Source organism: Filicampus tigris, chromosome 13 (assembly GCF_054856515.1).
Source record: "Filicampus tigris isolate MCC_2025a chromosome 13, RoL_Ftig_1.0, whole genome shotgun sequence".
NCBI lineage: Eukaryota > Metazoa > Chordata > Actinopteri > Syngnathiformes > Syngnathidae > Filicampus > Filicampus tigris.
This window is the reverse complement of record NC_141229.1, coordinates 6601138-6619853: the sequence shown is the minus strand read 5'-3', so window position 1 is coordinate 6619853 and position 18716 is coordinate 6601138. Positions and strand designations below refer to the sequence as shown.

Genomic DNA, 18716 nt, shown 5'->3' with positions numbered 1-18716 from the left:
ATAACATTAGAGCATCTGTGTTTATTTTAGCCCTTTCCAGCTGTGTGAATCCTCAAATGTTACACTAATGTAGCAATGACGAATCAGCCATTGGGCATTGTAAGCTAATGTTAGCATTTATGTTTATTCTAGTCAATGATGCAATGATGATCCAGTCATACTGTATGTAATACTGTAGCCTCCGTGTTCATTGCAATGACGACGTTAGCATGTTAGCATCTGTGGACCCTCAGAAGTCATTATGTTTAATGATCTGTCTTTTTCATTCTACATCCATCTCCTTCTTACTGGATCCTGGCCTCAATGTTTCTAAATTGCATTGTCCAATTCCAACCTCAAATCAGTTTATACTGTCTGACTAATTACCTGCCTTAATAACATCGTTCCAGGAACACAATTCACTTCACGCCTACTCAGATCGAAGCCATCCGAGCCGGAATGCAGCCAGGGCTCACCATGGTATGTAGCTTGATATTGACTTGTTTAAATGCCAGTTGCAATAGCGAGTGTGTGGAAAACCATATCCCTAAACAGTATAGTGTCATGGGAAGGAGACATTTTTTTTTCAACCCAAGCTTTTGAAGTAGCCATTCTTCCGGATTTGCACATCTATAATAGTAAACGTGCCACTCAACTCGCCTTGACCACACCATTCCAGCCCACTACTTCTCTTTCTACGGGCGGTTGCAACTTCACACGTACCTTTTTTAGCAATAGTGTTAAGATTGGTCCTTGACCAAAGGTTGTGGTTAATTTAAGGCTACAAGTCATGAAACGGCCGAACACGCTTTGCATCGTGGTAGTTGCGGCGGTCATTAGAAGTAACAGTAAAAACACAGTGGCCGCCTCCCCATCCGCCTGCCTCTTTCATGTCGGCTGATTACACGCTGATTTATACGTCAATGCTAAATTGCACTCATTATTTTCCAGCGGAAATGAGTCACCTGAGATGCTTAGATGAATTTTTTTTTTCTAACAACCGCCCCCCCTGCTGAAACAAGCCTTATTTTATGCTGGTAGGAGGCCTCGAGGATACTGATGCTTCCTTCAGCTTTGAGCAGCGGGTCAAACACAGTCTGTTCCAGGATGTTTTGTTCCAGTGTGAAAACATAATAGAAACGGACTTCATTCACTTCAGGGTCAAATTGTCACTGTTATAAAACAAATCATAAAGTAAATCTCCGGTATTCATTCTGTAAATATACCACTATCTTTCAAACTAATTTTTACAATATTAATCTAAAAAATAAATATTTTACAGATTATTTGATTTTGAAAAAACGCACATGCATGTCTTTGTAACTTCCCACTAACAACCCAGGCTAAACTTAGCTCCTTCCCGACATGGCAAGATGTTGCTAGTCTTAGTAATGACAGAGGCTTGCAGATTTTGTTCATTGTGCTTTTTAACATTGTCTTTCAAGTTAAAAAATAATAATAAATTAATTGCTGTATATTTAAAACAAAAACACTTGAAAGTGATCACGTTCGATAGAGCCAATAACTCTGCAACGCATCACATCTTTCTGCTGTTGTTGCTGTCGACTGTCGAACCATTTTATTGCTACTTCAACGCTTTATTGCAAAAGGTTTAATTTCTTATGCTATGGTTGTCTTCACATTTTCCTTATTTGTCATCACCAATACCATACTGTGATGATCATAAGAAAAATTAATCAAATTATAGAATCATAGTTGTTTTTCCCTCTGTTTTCATTGTACTGTTTGTTGTACTGTATCGTTAGTTTTTTAAACATTCTTTTTGCATTTTTTTTGTAATCATCTGATTATTTATCATAGCATTATTTTTCTAAGTATTATTATTATTATTATGTTTGTTTTTTGGTTTTTTTGCATTTAACACACATTTCTTGGTGAATTCTCTCTTCACATCTCACGTTCTTTGTCTCCAGGTTGTCGGACCGCCGGGTACCGGCAAGACCGACGTCGCCGTTCAGATCATATCCAACATCTACCACAACTTTCCCGATCAGAGGACACTCATAGTCACACACTCCAACCAGGTTAGCCCACTGTCGTGTACATGGTCTGACAAGTAAAGATTGGTGCCTTTATGGGCTATGTCTCATGTCTTTCCCTGACGTCTCTCGTCCACCAGGCTCTGAACCAGCTGTTTGAAAAGATCATGGCCCTGGACATTGACGAACGCCACCTCCTGCGTCTGGGCCATGGAGAAGAGGAGCTGGAGACCGAGAAGGACTTCAGCAGGTGAGGACGGACGAGGCGGCGATGACACGCCACGGATAGCGGCGTGAGATGGTGTCTTGGTCTATGCAAACAAACTCACTAGAACTATCTTATAACTCAATCAAAGCCAACAAATACACACACACACACACACACACACACACACACACATATCCACTTGCCCAGCTGCCCACATGCATAACGAGCCTTAGCCAAAAGGGACAGAGCCACCTGATACTCCAATATGTGTATCTTTGTGAGACATCCTCGGCCTCTCAGGCTTCTCCCACAGTTCACCCAGCGATTATCCCTCCGGTCATTACTCCGGACAGCCAAGCACTCAGTGTGCTGCTGCTACATGGGTGGCCAAACTCCAGCCCGGCTACAGCTCAGTTTTTAAATCCGGCCTACTGAGCATTTAATCTATATTATCAAGTGTCCTGTAATATTTGTTGCATAAATCTAGCCAGTGTTCCCTGAAATTGGTTAATTGTTGAATTTATTAATTGATTTTGAACTAGGCGGCACGGTGGTCGACTGGTTAGCACGTCCGCCTCACAGTTGTGTATGTAAATGTATACACTGCACCACTTAACAAAATTGCGTTAAATTGTGTTCTTAAATGCTAAACGGACATTTTAGACATTAAGAGTTGATTTTTTTTTTTTTTTTTTAACGGGCAAAAGCATTTTATAAAATAAACAAAGAGAAAGTTCTATTTAGCTTTTTTTTTTCTCATACAAAAAAACGATCCAATCCGTGACCGATCCGAACCATGACTTATGTGATCCGTTGGACCACTAGTGAGTACCAAAGACCATCTCCTGGTACTCATGCGAGTACCGCATGAAAAAAATTTATAAGCAACCCTGTATATACACATACGTACACACACATACACACGTTTTTTTTTTTTCATGTATATGAATGAAAGTATCTGGTATCAGTCCTTCCTCACCTTACAGCGCATTGGTAGAATTCTAATAGAGCCGTAATGTTGGCATTAAAACCTCTGGTATACGTTAAGGCCCCTTTTCATTAATTATTCACCAAGTATTTTACGCCACAGACACAATGAGAAATGTACTTCATGGTGTAATCACACAAATATAAAGGAATGACGGACTACATGTCAGGGTTTAAAAGCATTTGAATATTACATCAATTCTTCAGCCCGTCATTTAGGAGTAGCAGGTTAACCCTTAAAGGTTTTAGTGCAGTGGTTCTGAATTATTAAGTGAAAGAGGTCCAGTTCAGGACATTTTATTCAAGCCAAGGAATGTCATATGCATTATTATTCAATCTTTTTTTTTTTTCTCAAGGACTGGAATTGCCCACCCCTGATTTATCATTTAAAGCCAAAAACTAAGGGGAGCTGCATTTTTTTAATGCATAGATTAGCATTAGTTTGTCTTAACTTCATTGTTGTTAATTTGTCAATGTAGTTATGGTGGTTCATGTCTGCTGCATGCACCACACAGACAGATCTGCACACAAATTGTCAATTGTGAAAGTGTCGCCTCAAGTGAAACGAATGCCAGCTTTTACTTTTATTTATGGGGTCTCAAAGAAGTAGCTACGCCCTTTCTATAGCCCTTGTCGCCATGGCAGCAAAAATTATTGCACTTTGGTCGTTGGGATGGGATGAGCAGTGGTTCATTTGCATGCACACATCACCATGACTACAGTGAACGAGTCAAGTGTGACGAGGCGAGCGGCAGTACAGAATCTGAGGAAAGAAAAACATTGCTCAAAAAGACAGTAAGAGCATTGATTGCATTTTCACTCATGGATGCAGCACTTCAACACCAAACCAATAAATGACACTTCATTTAGTGTGCAGATTTGTGTTTGTGGTGCATGCAGTAGACAACACAAATCCATTTTAAATTACAACTTTTTTCTCATAACATTTAACTATCATGATTTGAAAATGCAATTTATGCTTTTACCTCTTCTTAATGGGGGCCGAAAACAAGTAGTGGCCCCACGAGCTACGGCCCTGGTTGTCATATTACCAAAAATTGTTTCTCGTGTCACACACCCTACAGTAGTGAGGATATGGGGTGAGCTGTAGCTAATTTGCCTGAAATGGTGCCATTTCAACAAGAATCTAAAGAGTGAGTGAAGATGACATTATAGTTCTTGATCCTCGGGATATGTTGATGAAAGCATGTCACGGACATGGTAGTCTGCCACCTGGGTTTTAAATTAAAAAAGGAAAATGCATAATATACCTCCTCACATATTAGTCACTGCCCTTTAAGTTTTATCAGGCAGCATTTGAAGATAAATAGGCCAGTGCCATTGAGTATTAATGAACATTTTTATGCTGTTACTATTTATAGTTCCCTTATAGGCGACCTTGTTAATTACCGCCTTATCCATCTGTAGTGCAGAGCAAATTGCACCCTATAGCGGGAGAAAGGTGGGGGCGCAGGGGAGGTTATACATGCGCCGCCGTTCCCCGTATCGTGTATGCGCGCTGTTCAGAATGAACGTAGCGCGCTTATGAATTGTGGCTGGGCAAGTCTGTTTGTAAATTATGCAGGGGGGAAAAAGAACGGGGTGGGGAGGTGGCATGAAAAGAAAAGCGCTTTCGCTAGTAGCATTTAATGGGATCCCCGCCTGCCTGTGGATGCCTCGTAATAACATGCGAGCGCCTCTGCTCTTTCCGCCCCGGTGACACAGTACCAAGAGCCAGAGAGTTTTAATTAACACCGCGTATGCAAGATAAGAAAACGGAACGCACTAAAAGTGGTGAATGCCTACCAAATGGTAAAGCAATGCCATGATGTATTTCTTTCCCTTTTAATTCGATTGTCAGAGTACATCACTGCCAGTTCAAATTTAGTCTGTTGCAGCGATTCTCAAAGTTTGGTCGGCGTGCTCCCTCTAGTGGTAGGTGAGAGAATCATTGCAGTATTGTTCAGTTGTCTTTAACATTTAAGTTCCACCCATTTGCATTTAATCTTTAAAAACGTTTTGCCTTCAAACATTTACCTATGCATATTTTTATTTAAATTTAAAAAAAATTGAAGATTGATGAATTTCCCCATTGAAAAGAGTGGAAATGCCATTAGTCCAGTCCAGCCTGCCCAAAAAGCCAATTTTTAAATGTTTTTCTTAAAAAGAGAAAATATCATTATAAAATTGTACTTTTTTAAAAACATGCAACAATGATATACTTTTTTTTTTGTTTTGTTACCTTTTTGCTTCAATGCAGTGGACATGTCATGTTCCTACCGGTGTGTTTGCCTTGGCCACCCGGGCCATTGTACAATACAGACATACGATGCATATGAGCATTGTTACGTTGTCGTTTGTGTTCAAATTAGCCCATTCATGGCAGTTCCCATTATGTGTTAGCATAAAGCTAACAGAGGCAATGTGGTTGTTTGAAACACAATGTATAATTCTCTTTGTTTTATGTTTACTTTGACAGTAAACTTGAACTCGAAGTAGCAATAACGGCTTGAATCTTTAAGGAATTGTTTGCTAATTCTGCCAAACTGCTGCTTGATGCTAAATGAGTTGAGTTACTGCAAACATACACCACTCGTATCTTAATTTCATTGCTTTGACTTGTGAGAAAAAGTTGTCCGAATAGGTGCTACTAAATTAGTCTAGTATCTCCGGCCCAAGAATACAAGAAGTAACTTGTATTGGCCTTAATGTGAGAGCAGCTGCATCACAGGTGAGTCCTCCTGGGCATCAAGGTCACTTGCCTTTTTTTTTTCTTTTTTTAATTAGTCAGGTAAAAAGAGATGGGGCTGGGCCATTGTCTTTTTAGTCATATGCTGACGAGGATCTTTGCACACTGTCTAAAAATAGTGTAACCTCCATGAACCCTCCCACTTCCTGTCTGTGTGGACTTAATGCCGCTCTCTGATTGCGTTGTGTTAACACTAATCAGCTGCATGAAGCCGAGCACACGCACAGCCGTCAAGGACGCACTCAACCTGCGTGTTCTCCACTAAGGATAAAAACAGTTTACAACTATCAATGCTTGAATGTAACATCAAACTCCAAAAGCAAATGGTGTTGATTTTTTGTTTTTCTGTTACATATGGTGAATATTGATGAGTTAAAAAAAAAAAAATTCAAGAATTAGAAGTCGTAGAGTTATGTGGTGAAGCCATTATGAGAACAAAGTTCTTATTTTTATGAAAATGTTTATTTTAACAAGTTGAAATTTTACAATTAAACATAATACAGTATACCACTGCTATTTTCAGGAGAGGATGCCAATAGTAAAACTATGAAAATAAGAGGGAAATAAGGCTATGACTTGACAAAATGAAGGTCTTCCGCTCAGTTCAACATGGTTGCTTGGCATCAAAGCATTTTTTTCTATTTAGCCTGTGCTTAAAAACAGCAAATAGGTGAGTTTTACAGCATATAAACCCTAACCCCGAAAATTTTGCAAATAGGCAAATTTACGAATGCCAAACAAATGTGCGAGGGTTGACTGTTCTATAAGAGTATCAGGGTCACACTCAAAAAAGAAAAAAAATCAGGAATAAAATCATAGAATTATGAAGTAAAGTGAAAAAAGCCACCATATTTACAAGAATATACATTTTTTTATGAGAATATATTAATTTTGATGAGTGAGAATCTGTAATAGCACTGGAATGAAGTTACATAATTTACAATAAATAAAACATGAAATTAGGAGGAATAAAGTTGAAATATTTATCAGTCTACGTAGGTAAAAGAATCATTTTTCATCATCATTTATAAGAAAAATTTACATGACTGAAGTCATATTATGAGTAACATTTAACCAAGTCCTTGTGAGAACAGCGTTTGACATTTTGCCAGAAAAGTTTGCAATTTTACGTGATTCAAAAATTATACATGAATATGGTTACCTTACCCCACTTAATAAAAAAAACATTCAAATAAATTTGAAATATGACATAATATTGAAATTTAAAATGACTGTTAATTAACCGCCGACTGTTACCGGCCTGCAGGTACGGCCGGGTGAACTACGTCCTGGCCCGACGACTGGAGCTTCTCACGGAAGTGGGGAGGTTTCAGGAGAGCTTGGACGTCCCCGGTGACGTCTCCTACACCTGCGAGACGGCAGGACACTTCTACCTCTACCAGGTAAGCAGTTGTTTTGTGGGAACACCTGCATCACACGACCTTCTTCACTCCTACTTCTTCAATGTCGTTTTTGGATTGTGGTCTTTCCATCCAGCAAAACAGATCCAAACAGTTCTTCAGTTTGTTCCATGGTACAGTATATTTAATAGGGCCAGACCGAAATAGATTGTTTGAGGCCGATGCTGATTCTTGGCAGAAAAAAGTACCGATCAATCGGCCGATTAATTTAAAAAAAATTATAATACTTGAAATAACTTAGCCCCCCCCCCCCCCGAATTGATAAAGTTATAACGACAGTAATCATTGTCATATGTATGTTTGTTTTACCAATGCTTGTGTCATATTTATAACACTTTTGATTTATGTTGCACTATGACTTAAGTTCATATTTGTTTATTTTTTAAGTGGTGTGTAATCTTTATAAGTATTATTATTTATTTGCAACCTTATTGTCATCAGCTCATTGCTGTGTTTTGCCCGAGACCGCAAATAACCTACGCAGAGCGACAGAGATGGTGTCAGCCTTCAGTGTTTATTCCCAACACCTAATTATCACCGGACTCTTGGCTCGTAGGAAAGATGCCTTCGCCTCTATGCCGTTAATTTAAGCTGCATTCCCTGCATGAGACAAGCTCTGAAATAGACATGCCGAGACAGTGTTTTTTTTTTTGGGGGGGGGTAGGTCTACCTCAGGTTGTATGTAAGGTGTTGTAATTTCTTAGAAATCTTAATATATATGGTGGAGGTCTTGTTTTAGTTGCAGTGGAACCTCCAAATTTGTTAAAAAAAAATTTTCAATGTTTTTTTTCTGGGGGGGGCTCTGTACTACGTGAGCTCTGCAGTTAAATATCATATTGTACTGTATTAAACATGAAAAACAGTTCTTACTTAATTCCTTATCCTTTCCTTAATTTTCTCCACTTGACTTCTGCTGAACTAAATGTTCTTCACTGTTTTTTTTTTCTTATTTCGTTACACTTTCCTGATTTTCACAACCGGAGCCGACAGGTGGGGTGTGCACAGCAGCGTCGATGAAAACGTTTCAGTAGGCATCCAAATATCATCCACAACGCTTTGCACGTTGCTGTAATTAAAAAAACACAAGTTACTTTTACTTTCACGTTCATGACTGATGGTGGCCGGGTGTTGTGAAATTTTCTTCTCCCACCCAGTGGCGGAGTGACTGAAGTGGGAAATCTTTTGCTCGCAACACAAAGCAAAAAAAAAAAAAAAAAATTGACCAAGTGACAGATTGTATCTCGTAAATCTTGCAAGTTGGGCACTCGTCAGTCAAGGAACCACTGTTACAATTGTGCTTTTCGTAGTTATTTCAAAAGATTGTGTACGACTGAACTCTTAAGCCAACTTGGTAAAGTCATCGTTGAAGTTGCTTTCCACAGAGGGTACCGATATTTTTAGCTTGAGGCTGCATGCTGGTTGGTTGAAGCCGCTTTATTAGGTTCACAGCTGGAGCACCCACCCCAAGAGTGCGACGATCTGCTCTCATTTGGCTTTAGAAAAAAAAGAAGTTCAAGGCAAGTTATCTGATGTAGCATTTAGAGTGGGCAGAGATGTATGTTGATTTCCCCCCCATCGTGTGCGCTCTTCGATCCATCTGACATTTCAGTGCTTTGTGTTTTGAGGGATTTCTCTGTATTTAGAGGCCAAATAGAGTACATTTTAAAGAATTGCAGTCTTCTACATTGTGTGCATTACTTAAGCTGTATCCACAAATGCTTGGTATCATTCAAAGGTTAAAAAAAATCAAAACCTCAATTGATGCGTATGGCATGGCCCTTTTCTCTAGTGTTGAGCCCTTTTAAATACAAGTAAACGTGTAACTTGGCTGCCATTCCGAAATGTTACATGCCATAATTTTTGTCAAACCTCTAAAATTAAAGCATGTCAATCATGTTTTTTTTTTTTTAATTCAAAATCCATAAAAAAAATCATAAAACCTTATTGGCCCAATACCGCTGGCCTTAGCTGTAGTTAATGGCTCGTAACATCCGCCGCTTGTCCTTTGCAGGTCATCTCCCGGTGGGAAGAGTACCTGAGCAAAGTGAAGCCCAAACAGGGTGCGGAGGCAGAGGTGGAGGCCGTGGCGGCGCTCTTCCCCTTCCACAAATACTTCTCCAACGCCCCCCAGCCTGTGTTCAAGGGCCGCTCCTACGAGGAGGACATGGACATCGCGGAGGGCTGCTACCGGCACATTAAGAAGATATTTACGCAGCTGGAGGTAAGAAGGTCACGCTCATAAACATGGACACGCTGACACACACACACACACACACACACATACTGTACATTCATTCTGGACTGACAGTATTCTTTATAGAGCTACAATTAACAGTGGAGCTCATTCATGTGACCACAGCAACAAATAACAGACGTCAATGAGTAATCAGCAATGGTGGTGGAGAGGCTCATTGACTGGGCCCCGAGTGAGAATAAATCATCACAGTATTATATTGACTCTCTGCGGAGATGATGTCATACTTCCACGAGCCAATAGGGGCCGAAGGAGTTTATTTACTCACCTGCAGATGATGGGATGAAGGGGGAGGGGTTTATTTGGAATCATCCATCCATCCATGATATGGATATGCTGATATAGTTTGTCAAGTAAATGTGGAGGTTTTTTTTTTAATGAAAGGTTTGCAGGGTTTCGCATTGGATTGCAATCTGGTACACGTAGCACCATTTGAATGCATTTAAATATCACAAATTTCACTCTTAATTGCTTACATGCAGTTCGTGTCAAATCCATTTTATCTAAAAGGCAGTAAAGACGCTTTGTTTCCACATCGAGTTACTTCCATTAAAGCCTTAGCAGAGGGCTCTCAAAGTGCACTTGTTTCCCCTATTTTTTTCACTCTTACCATTTCATAGCACATTGAGTATTCCTATCGAGATAACAATAACATATCAGATTTATGGGAACAGCGAGGAGGCCCTGCGAAAAAGCAATAAAGGCGTTATTGACTGGAGGTAATATCCCAACATGCCTGGTGACCTTGATTTATCCGGCCCCATCACCTCTCCCCCTCCCCTCTCCTCCTCCCCTCCTCCCTCGGCCTCGCCCATGCAGCAGCAGGACGCCCACTCGCGAGAGGGAGGCATCGCTGCTGATTTTGCGGATTTGCCTGCCATGTACGAATGTCTCAACACAGAATGGGCTGAGACTCTCTGTTTACCGTAGTAGGCTATTTCCTGGTTCACACAGAATGACATAAGATGACACAGCAGCACCTTTTTTTTTATTCTGAAGAAAGAGAGATTGTTCAGTTGTGATTTATATGTCCCAAAGGGAAAATATCTATAGAAATCTTTCTTAAATGCCCTAAGATGCTGCCAAAGCCCTGCATAATAGGGTAGTAGTAACTGGTGTCAAGGAAGTACAGTGGTGCTTTTACAAACAAGTTCAATTAATTCTGTGACCCCGCTTGTAACTCAAAACACCTGTATCCCATCGAAATGAATGCAAATGCCATGAATTCGTTCCAGCCCCCCATAAAATCCCAATAAAAACATTCTGTAACGTTTTTAATAAGAATATCTTAAGAGTCAAAAATAACGCCCAGGTTCTTTACACATTGTGAGGGTTTAAAATCTAGTAATTTTGGCAAAAGTCTTTCCCTCTGGCCTTCAGGGCCGATAACTAAAACCTCGGTTTTGTCCTGATTGAGCTGTAGGAAATTCAAAGAAACAGTGTGAGTACCTTACAGCAAGCACAACGGCCTATTTTTTTCAAGGATTGTTCTCTATTAGCCGAACTGCTGCTTGTTGACTGCCACCATCTCCCCCGCGTAACTGTAATATTTTTTAAAAACCATCCAAGTGACAAGAAGTTAGAAGAGTCTTCACCGCACGTGCACATAAACGCGCACTTCTGGTGCACAGTGCCTTGCAGGGTCCTGTTTTGCAGATTCTCATCTTTCACCACATCATTACTTGATTTCACCTTTCATCTGGGCCAACATGGCCACTAGGGTTAAAAGTAGACCTCATAAATATTGGAGGTTTTGATGATTGGTTTGATATTTAGACTAAAATAGTAACACATCAAATATGTATAAGCCAATGTGTGGCGCTGGTCGCTCCCCCCGCCCCCACCCCACCCCATTCAGGCTTAGCTTCTTTCTTCGCTTACACAGATAATGTGACATGCCTGGTGATAACCACACACTCGCACCTTATCTCGGGCGAGCATCATGATTGTATCAGGTCGGTGGGGTCAATCAGCGATAACCACTCCTTCTGTAGCACTTCATCATGACAAAGAGCAGAGTGTGCTGAGACTTGGAGGCAGAAGGATCTTTTCAACCACTATTTATTTTATGGAGGAACCTCTCCTCAAAGGCAATACTGTCCTGTTGTACAAGTTGCGCAGTATGTCAACAACGAGACGAAGAGCGCCAAGCCATGCTCGTAAGACGACTAGGAGCCTCTTTTTTCATTGCTTTGTGGTCACCTAGTAGATCTCAATGTCATCCATCACCTAGTATAGCCATCTTCCGATCCGCCATCCTTCTCAGCAATCTATCATTTTGTCAGCATCACCGTCTGAAAAGTAATGTTGGATAGTTAGACTGCATCCAAACAAAACTGCGATGGCCAATTTCTTTTTAAGTCGTGAATTATCTTGCACCCGTCTGCTCCGATAGGAGTTCAGAGCCTTCGAGCTGCTCAGGAGCGGGTTGGACCGCACCAAATACCTGCTGGTGAAGGAAGCCAAAATCATCGCCATGACCTGCACGCACGCCGCACTCAAACGCCACGACCTGGTGGATCTGGGTTTCAAGGTAATGCTACCCACCACCTCGCTTTAATTTCAAAGGTTCATGACTGTTTGTTAAAGTTGCTAATTGTCCTCGTTAGTACGACAACATCCTGATGGAGGAAGCCGCTCAGATTCTGGAGATCGAGACCTTCATCCCACTGCTCTTGCAGGTATCCTTCTCTTTTGACACACCAGAACAGTGATTCACCTAATACTTAATACTTAATAATACTGGTACCACTAGTGGCGCTATGGCTCACTCGAGTAGTACTTGAAAGAATCTCTACCCAATTACAGTTCAGTTGTATTAAACGTTTTGGTACTTTTTTCTATCTTTAGGCACAGTTTTAATGTTCTAATTGTGCATAATGTTACAGTGGCATGCTTTATCATTTATCATGAACACTGCTGTGTTTTAATATTGGTCATAATGGTGATACGTAGAGCCCTCAGTATTTTTTTAGGTAGTAATTGGTATAAAAGGTTTGAGATCGACTGCTCTAGAACACAGACTTAAGTATTCTTGAGTTGACTTTTTGTGTTCACTGAATCTACAGTACAAGGAGTACTTTTCACTTTCTATAAAATAACCAACAACAACAAATGGGTTTAAAAATATGCTTTTGATGCCAAAATGATGCATTAAACAAATATCACCGATGTGAAATTTGTATATTTGACAAACGTTACAGACTATTTCCAAGCTGTTTAGTAGTAGTAGTAGTAGTAGTAGTATTTAGTAGTGTGTGGGGGGGGTTGTGCGCGTGTGAGTGTGTATATATGGACATTACCTCATCACTTCTACTTCTAAACTTAAATAATGTCCATCATTTTTTCTCACTTTTTGACACTCTTTGTAGTAGCTTTAATGTGACAAACACTTTGAATCCCAAGCTGTTTTTAACGGTTGAATTTTCAGAGATGTTCACAACAAACGACCACATTGTTTTGATACACCATGATCTCAATCAGGAGACCCAATGCTGCCATCTATTGACCATTGTTAGTGTTTTTTAAGACACTTTCCCATCTTAATAATCAAACCAGAGTTGGCCAAGACTATTCTCCACCCATTTACATAAAATAAAACATAGTTGACGTCAATTAACGTCGACGTCGCTTCTCGTTAGGATTCCCGTTGGCAGATATTGCCATCGGGGGCGTTCAAAGAGTTAACAATAAAAGCCAACAGTGGAAATAAACCCAAAGGACTAGAAATAATCATAAATCCCTAGTGTGATTGTGCCCTGTGCATCCTTCCAAGTGGTGTCTTTATGGTCCGATCCACTGCCCGCCCCTCAAATTTTTGCTGGACACTATGACGCCCATCATCAAGCCTCCCACCACCTGACTCTCCATGTTCATTACTGTCTGACTGATGGGCACCAGGCAGAGTAATGACGCGTTTCTTTGGTAGTTGCGCCTAATTGTCCGCGATAGAGCTAATGTCTGTTTACAGATGAGATCATTAAGCACATCAGCCCGCGCAACAACCACGCCAGAGCTTGTCGTCTCTTTAGATGTTTTTTTTTTTTTTTTTCTTCCTGAATGAGTGAATGAGTCATGCTTAACTGAGAGGTGTACGTCAGAGAAAGATAAAATCCTTCATTTTTGTTTCCACTTGCTACAAAGGACAAAATGTGTACCAATGTTTTTTGTTTTGTTGAACCAATGTAAAGAAGAGTATCTTAATGTATTTTAATGCTCAAATGCATGTAAAAGATACACTCCCACCTACAAAGGCTTTAACGTGAACAAAAAATAACCACACACTGTAAACCTTATTTCAAAAAAATACTTTTTAACATATTCACTACCACCTGTTCAATAAATGTGAGACAATCCTATAACAGCACTTTGAGGAAATAGACTCTTGCTAACACAGTTCCCCAAATAATACGGGAAATGTTTGTTTCATGCTGTTTGGTTGTCACTCCGAGTTAAAGTTTGCCGTAGAAAAGTGACACACAAAACAAAAGAAAATTAAGCATTTTATATTTAACCAACAAAATGTTCAAGTGAAAGGAAAATAAAATAATTAAGCAATTAAGGGACTGTAACGCGGTGGGCAAGGAGAGCCACATTTGCTGGTGCGCTTTCAGCCGTTAATTGAACAGGACAAACAGTCAAATACACAAATGCAAATGCAAAATGAGAACACTCGCCAAGAGCGACTGTAGGCTGTCACACACCTGGCCATGCCCCTTAAAAGTACATTATCAGTCCACAAAAACTAGAATACGTGCAGTAATTACACTTTATTTCTTTACATTCCCAAAACTAGCCCCGTATCATATATTCCTGATATAATAGGATGATGTTTTCACATTTAATGTCTTTACACTTTATTTAAGCCTTTAAGAAAATATAACTTCTGTGTAGACACTTGGGGTTTTTTTGCATGTTTTGGGGGGTTTTTTTACAGTATAAAAGCTAACTGCATCTTTAGCATTTTAAATGTTCTGGCCTTTATATATATATATATATTCTACCCATGTTTCTATGCGTCGGCAGAACCCAGAGGATGGTTACAGCAGGCTGAAACGTTGGATCATGATCGGCGACCACCACCAGTTGCCCCCCGTCATCAAAAACATGGCCTTCCAGAAGTACTCCAACATGGAGCAGTCGCTCTTCACTCGCTTTGTCCGCCTTGGCGTTCCCACCATAGACCTGGACGCGCAGGGCCGTGCACGCGCTAGGTCAGTCGTCCAATGAGACCCGCCTCATTTTATTGTGTTATGATTTTAACATGAGCCCGTGTCGCTTGGCCCTCCCAGTCTGTGTAATTTGTACAACTGGCGCTACAAGCACCTGGGGAACCTGCCGCACGTCCAGCAGCTGCCTGAGTTCCAGGTACCCAACCCCGGCTTGACGTTTGACTTCCAGCTCATAAACGTGGAGGACTTCAACGGCGTGGGAGAGTCGGAGCCCAACCCTTACTTCTACCAGGTCAGTATGCAGTCACACGTGCATCTAGGTGGCAAAAGATGGAGCATTCTCCAATGGCACCGCCAGTCAATAAACCCTTCCATGTCGTTTGACCAAGGCAGAGTGAGGATAAATGGCTTGAAGGCTGGCTCGATGGTTTTCACCTTCCCCTCTTGCACTGTCATTTGAATGCGTGGAGCGTCAGTTGAAAAGATGTTACGTGAATTAAATTGCTTCCAAGAGAGACAGAACGTGAGCCCTACTTTACTTTTCGTCAGGTAAGTTGATTCCAAAATAGATGTGGTGGAAATTTACATGATCATTGAGGGACTGACTAATTCTTAATTAAAATTATTCCAAGACAACATACCTGTGAGAAAATGCCCACAAACCCTGTGATGGAAGTTGGGTTAACAGTCGTGGGGGTGAAGTGGCAAGCACCAGGCATCCTTGCCCGTGCAAGCGTTCGATGCAGCATGGATTTCATACTTTACTATACTGATTGATTCTCCCCTTTCTCGTTTGAAATGCAAAAAGTTCTCGATTTAACATTTATTTTTGAAATACGCTAAAACTTCCCATGATGTATGCTGATTGTACTCTCCCATGACAGGTCTGCTTCCCCAACAGACGTGTGTGGTTATGACTCTCTCCAAGAGCCAAATAATGTTTCATTTCCTGACATTACCGAGGCACTTGACAGTCGTTGCGTGTATGTAGGCAGGGGTTTGTTTTTGGAAGTATATATATGCTGTGCGGTGTATATTTACGTCACTGGTCAAATGTTTGGACAAAGCTTTCATTCAGTAGCACTAGAAGTCAGTGTGTCCTAAATTTTGACTGCAAGCGTATTCATAAACAAAAGCCATTACTCTTGTGCTACGCCATCACACAAGCCACAGCCACTCTGTTTTCTACGACTGTTGTAAAATGTAAATAAGACGAATATTTTATATTTTATGTATGGAAAAATAAAAAAACAGTAAGTGACAAATTATTTTTTTCCAACCTCCCCAAAAAATCTGTAGTTCATCCATAAAGCGTGTCGGGTACAAAATGCTACACGGGTGCTAAATCATGAGTCTCCGCGCCATCCGACAAATTAAAATGTCCCGTTCCCCTAAATGCATCGTGTAAATGTCATCTGGTGGCCAGCATGCAGGCTCGTGTTTCCCTGAACGTTGCGATTGTTCCAAAATGCAGACCATGTGCACTTCTCGAGGCTCCGGGTCACATGAACCTCCACTCCGTTTGACTGTTGCCATTTGCGCACTCCTCAAGGGAATCACCCACGATCCTTGACTCACACAAGGCGCAGGCACACTGGACACAAGACATGCACACAGCTGAGCAGACAGTAACCACCATGTCCTGCTTTGCACTCTCACTAGTACACTGTTTATCTTCCAAAAAGTCCCTCAAGTGGTTGTGGGCTGCGTCGTAGACTTGCATAAATATCATGGATCTTTAAAAAGTCTTAAATTTGAATTTCCAAAATATAAGTCTTCATTTATCTTTAAAAATGACACTTAGGGACATTTCACACTATCATCTATTTGAAGAAATGCAGTAATTCAGCATTGATCAGGGATGATCATTAATTTATTAGGCAAGGCAGGGCAGCTTTATTCATATGGAACATTTCATACACAACTTAACTTAATATGTTTTTCATGATTAAAAGTACATCCCAAAAAAAAAACTAAAGACATTTTAAAACAAAGTAAAAAAATAAAAGACAGCTTACTGAACGAACACGAAGGCAAGATGTTGTTTGCCAATGTGATACTTGTTCGTGAAATTAAAATGTGTTGATGCCACCTCATTCAGCTACAGCTACATACAGTCAACAACGCTTCATTAAGGAGTAAAACAATGTTCATAATGTCATTAATCAATATTGCTTTAGTGATCTGTTGAATATGAATCATTTATTTATTCATATCCTTTGCAAGTTTTGATCTACCCTTCTATCCCTTTTGCATCCCTCAACTTCTCCAGGTTTCAAGTAGCCTTGGGCTCCATTCACCTGACCTTGTTATCAAGACTTTAAGGTTCTCATTAGTGATATGCTAATGAATCCCCACCTATAATTGAGAGGACCGGCAGAGTTTAATCACCACCTCGTGTTACTGTTTACTTATATTGCACATAGGGGTTAAACGTGTTTAGTACTCCATCCGTGATCACAGGTTGAGTTACCTTTCTGGTTAGCGCGTAAGGCTAAGTCAATATAATCGCAGCCTCGAACCTTAACAGCGAGCAAGAAAGATGGCAGCATAAACCGCCTCAACGTGCGCCATTTGCAAGCACAGAGCACTAACAAAGGCTGTCACACTTTCTGAGGTGTGACTCTGGTGCGGCTGGACGGGGAACTGTTGATGAGGCTGCATCAATAATTAGCAAAAATGTGAGGCTGCGGTGCTGGCTTAATTGAAGCAGAATGAATAATGCATACCGCTGGCCTCTCTTTGCCTTTATTTATTTTATTTTTTTTTCACCACATTTGAAGGGTAGAGGGGACCTTGGAGTATGTTCATGCTCTGGAATTAGTTTAGTTGAAATTGAGTTGAACTGGGGTAAATAATGCCTGCTGTCGTCCCCCTTCGTCCCATGTCAGGGACAAACCCTCATGTCCATAGAGATTTTTGGGAGGAACAACAACAAAAAAAAAAAGGTAAAATAATGGGATGTCCATTTGGTCAATTCCTTGCAAGAAAGATTATACATTATATAAATAAAAACAGAATAAAGAATAAGATAAAAGAAACTGGATGGATTTTTTTAAAAATGTGTAATTATTGAACATAGGTTAGTATTTGTGCATTGGAGATGTGTCTTTTAAGGGGCGTGGCCGAGTAAGCGGCATCAAGAACAAAAGTCATATTGGCTGGTTGGTTCAGTGTGAGCGTCTGGGCGTGAGCTGTGGTCTCCAGCAGCTCTTTGCGAGTGTTCCTTTTTATTTGTGCGTTTGACTATTTGTCCTATTAGATAAATGGCCCCTCGCCCTCATGCAAGAGAATTACAGTATCTTAATTGCACTTTTTTTTTTTTCCACTTCACTTGAGCGGTGGCGTATCTGAAGCGACCACTGTATGTCATTCTCTTGTAATTTCTGGAGGGATTGGGCTAAAAATGCCCCCAAAAAAAGGAACTCTAGAAGCAGGTTGGAAGTTAAAAACATAACAATTTTTGTCATCCGCAGATGCATCCTTAACATTTTCACTTCTCTCTCTCCATGCAAAGAACCTGGCAGAGGCCGAGTATTCCGTGGCTCTGTTCATGTACATGCGTCTGCTGGGCTACCCGGCCGACCGCATCAGTATCCTCACCACCTACAACGGGCAGAAGCACCTGATCCGAGATGTCATCAACCAGCGCTGCGCCGGGAATCACTTCTTCGGACAGCCCAACAAGGTAAATGTTTTACCCCGCCTAAACAAAGTGGAGGTGTGAGAGCGTGCGCACGTAAGATTCAAAAGCATTGTACACGAAGCAACAACGGAGCTGAAGGACGGTATTGTCCTTTTTTTTTTTTTTCTTTTCTTTTTTTAACCGCAGAGTCCGCGCGGCTCCACGTCGCTGCTTGCAAATGTTTTGTTTTTTTCCACACACAGTTTGCCTCAGGGTTAAGCTTTCCGTTCTTTCCTTCTTCCTTCCAACCCCCAATTGTTCA

The 18716-nt window shown here is 40.7% G+C and overlaps 1 protein-coding gene across 2 annotated transcripts in view; it reads left to right on the top strand.

Annotated features, from left to right (window-relative positions):
• Positions 1 to 18716, top strand: part of aqr (aquarius intron-binding spliceosomal factor) — a 51026-nt gene that overhangs the window by 21982 nt on the left and 10328 nt on the right. For both annotated transcript variants that reach the window (XM_086049101.1, XM_086049100.1), the window contains exons 23-32: positions 390 to 459; positions 1914 to 2024; positions 2120 to 2229; positions 7191 to 7326; positions 9356 to 9565; positions 11994 to 12131; positions 12208 to 12279; positions 14624 to 14811; positions 14890 to 15061; positions 18287 to 18457. In XM_086049101.1, the coding sequence (XP_085905227.1) occupies positions 390 to 459; positions 1914 to 2024; positions 2120 to 2229; positions 7191 to 7326; positions 9356 to 9565; positions 11994 to 12131; positions 12208 to 12279; positions 14624 to 14811; positions 14890 to 15061; positions 18287 to 18457 (1378 nt within the window). The remainder of the gene's footprint in view (positions 1 to 389; positions 460 to 1913; positions 2025 to 2119; positions 2230 to 7190; positions 7327 to 9355; positions 9566 to 11993; positions 12132 to 12207; positions 12280 to 14623; positions 14812 to 14889; positions 15062 to 18286; positions 18458 to 18716) is intronic.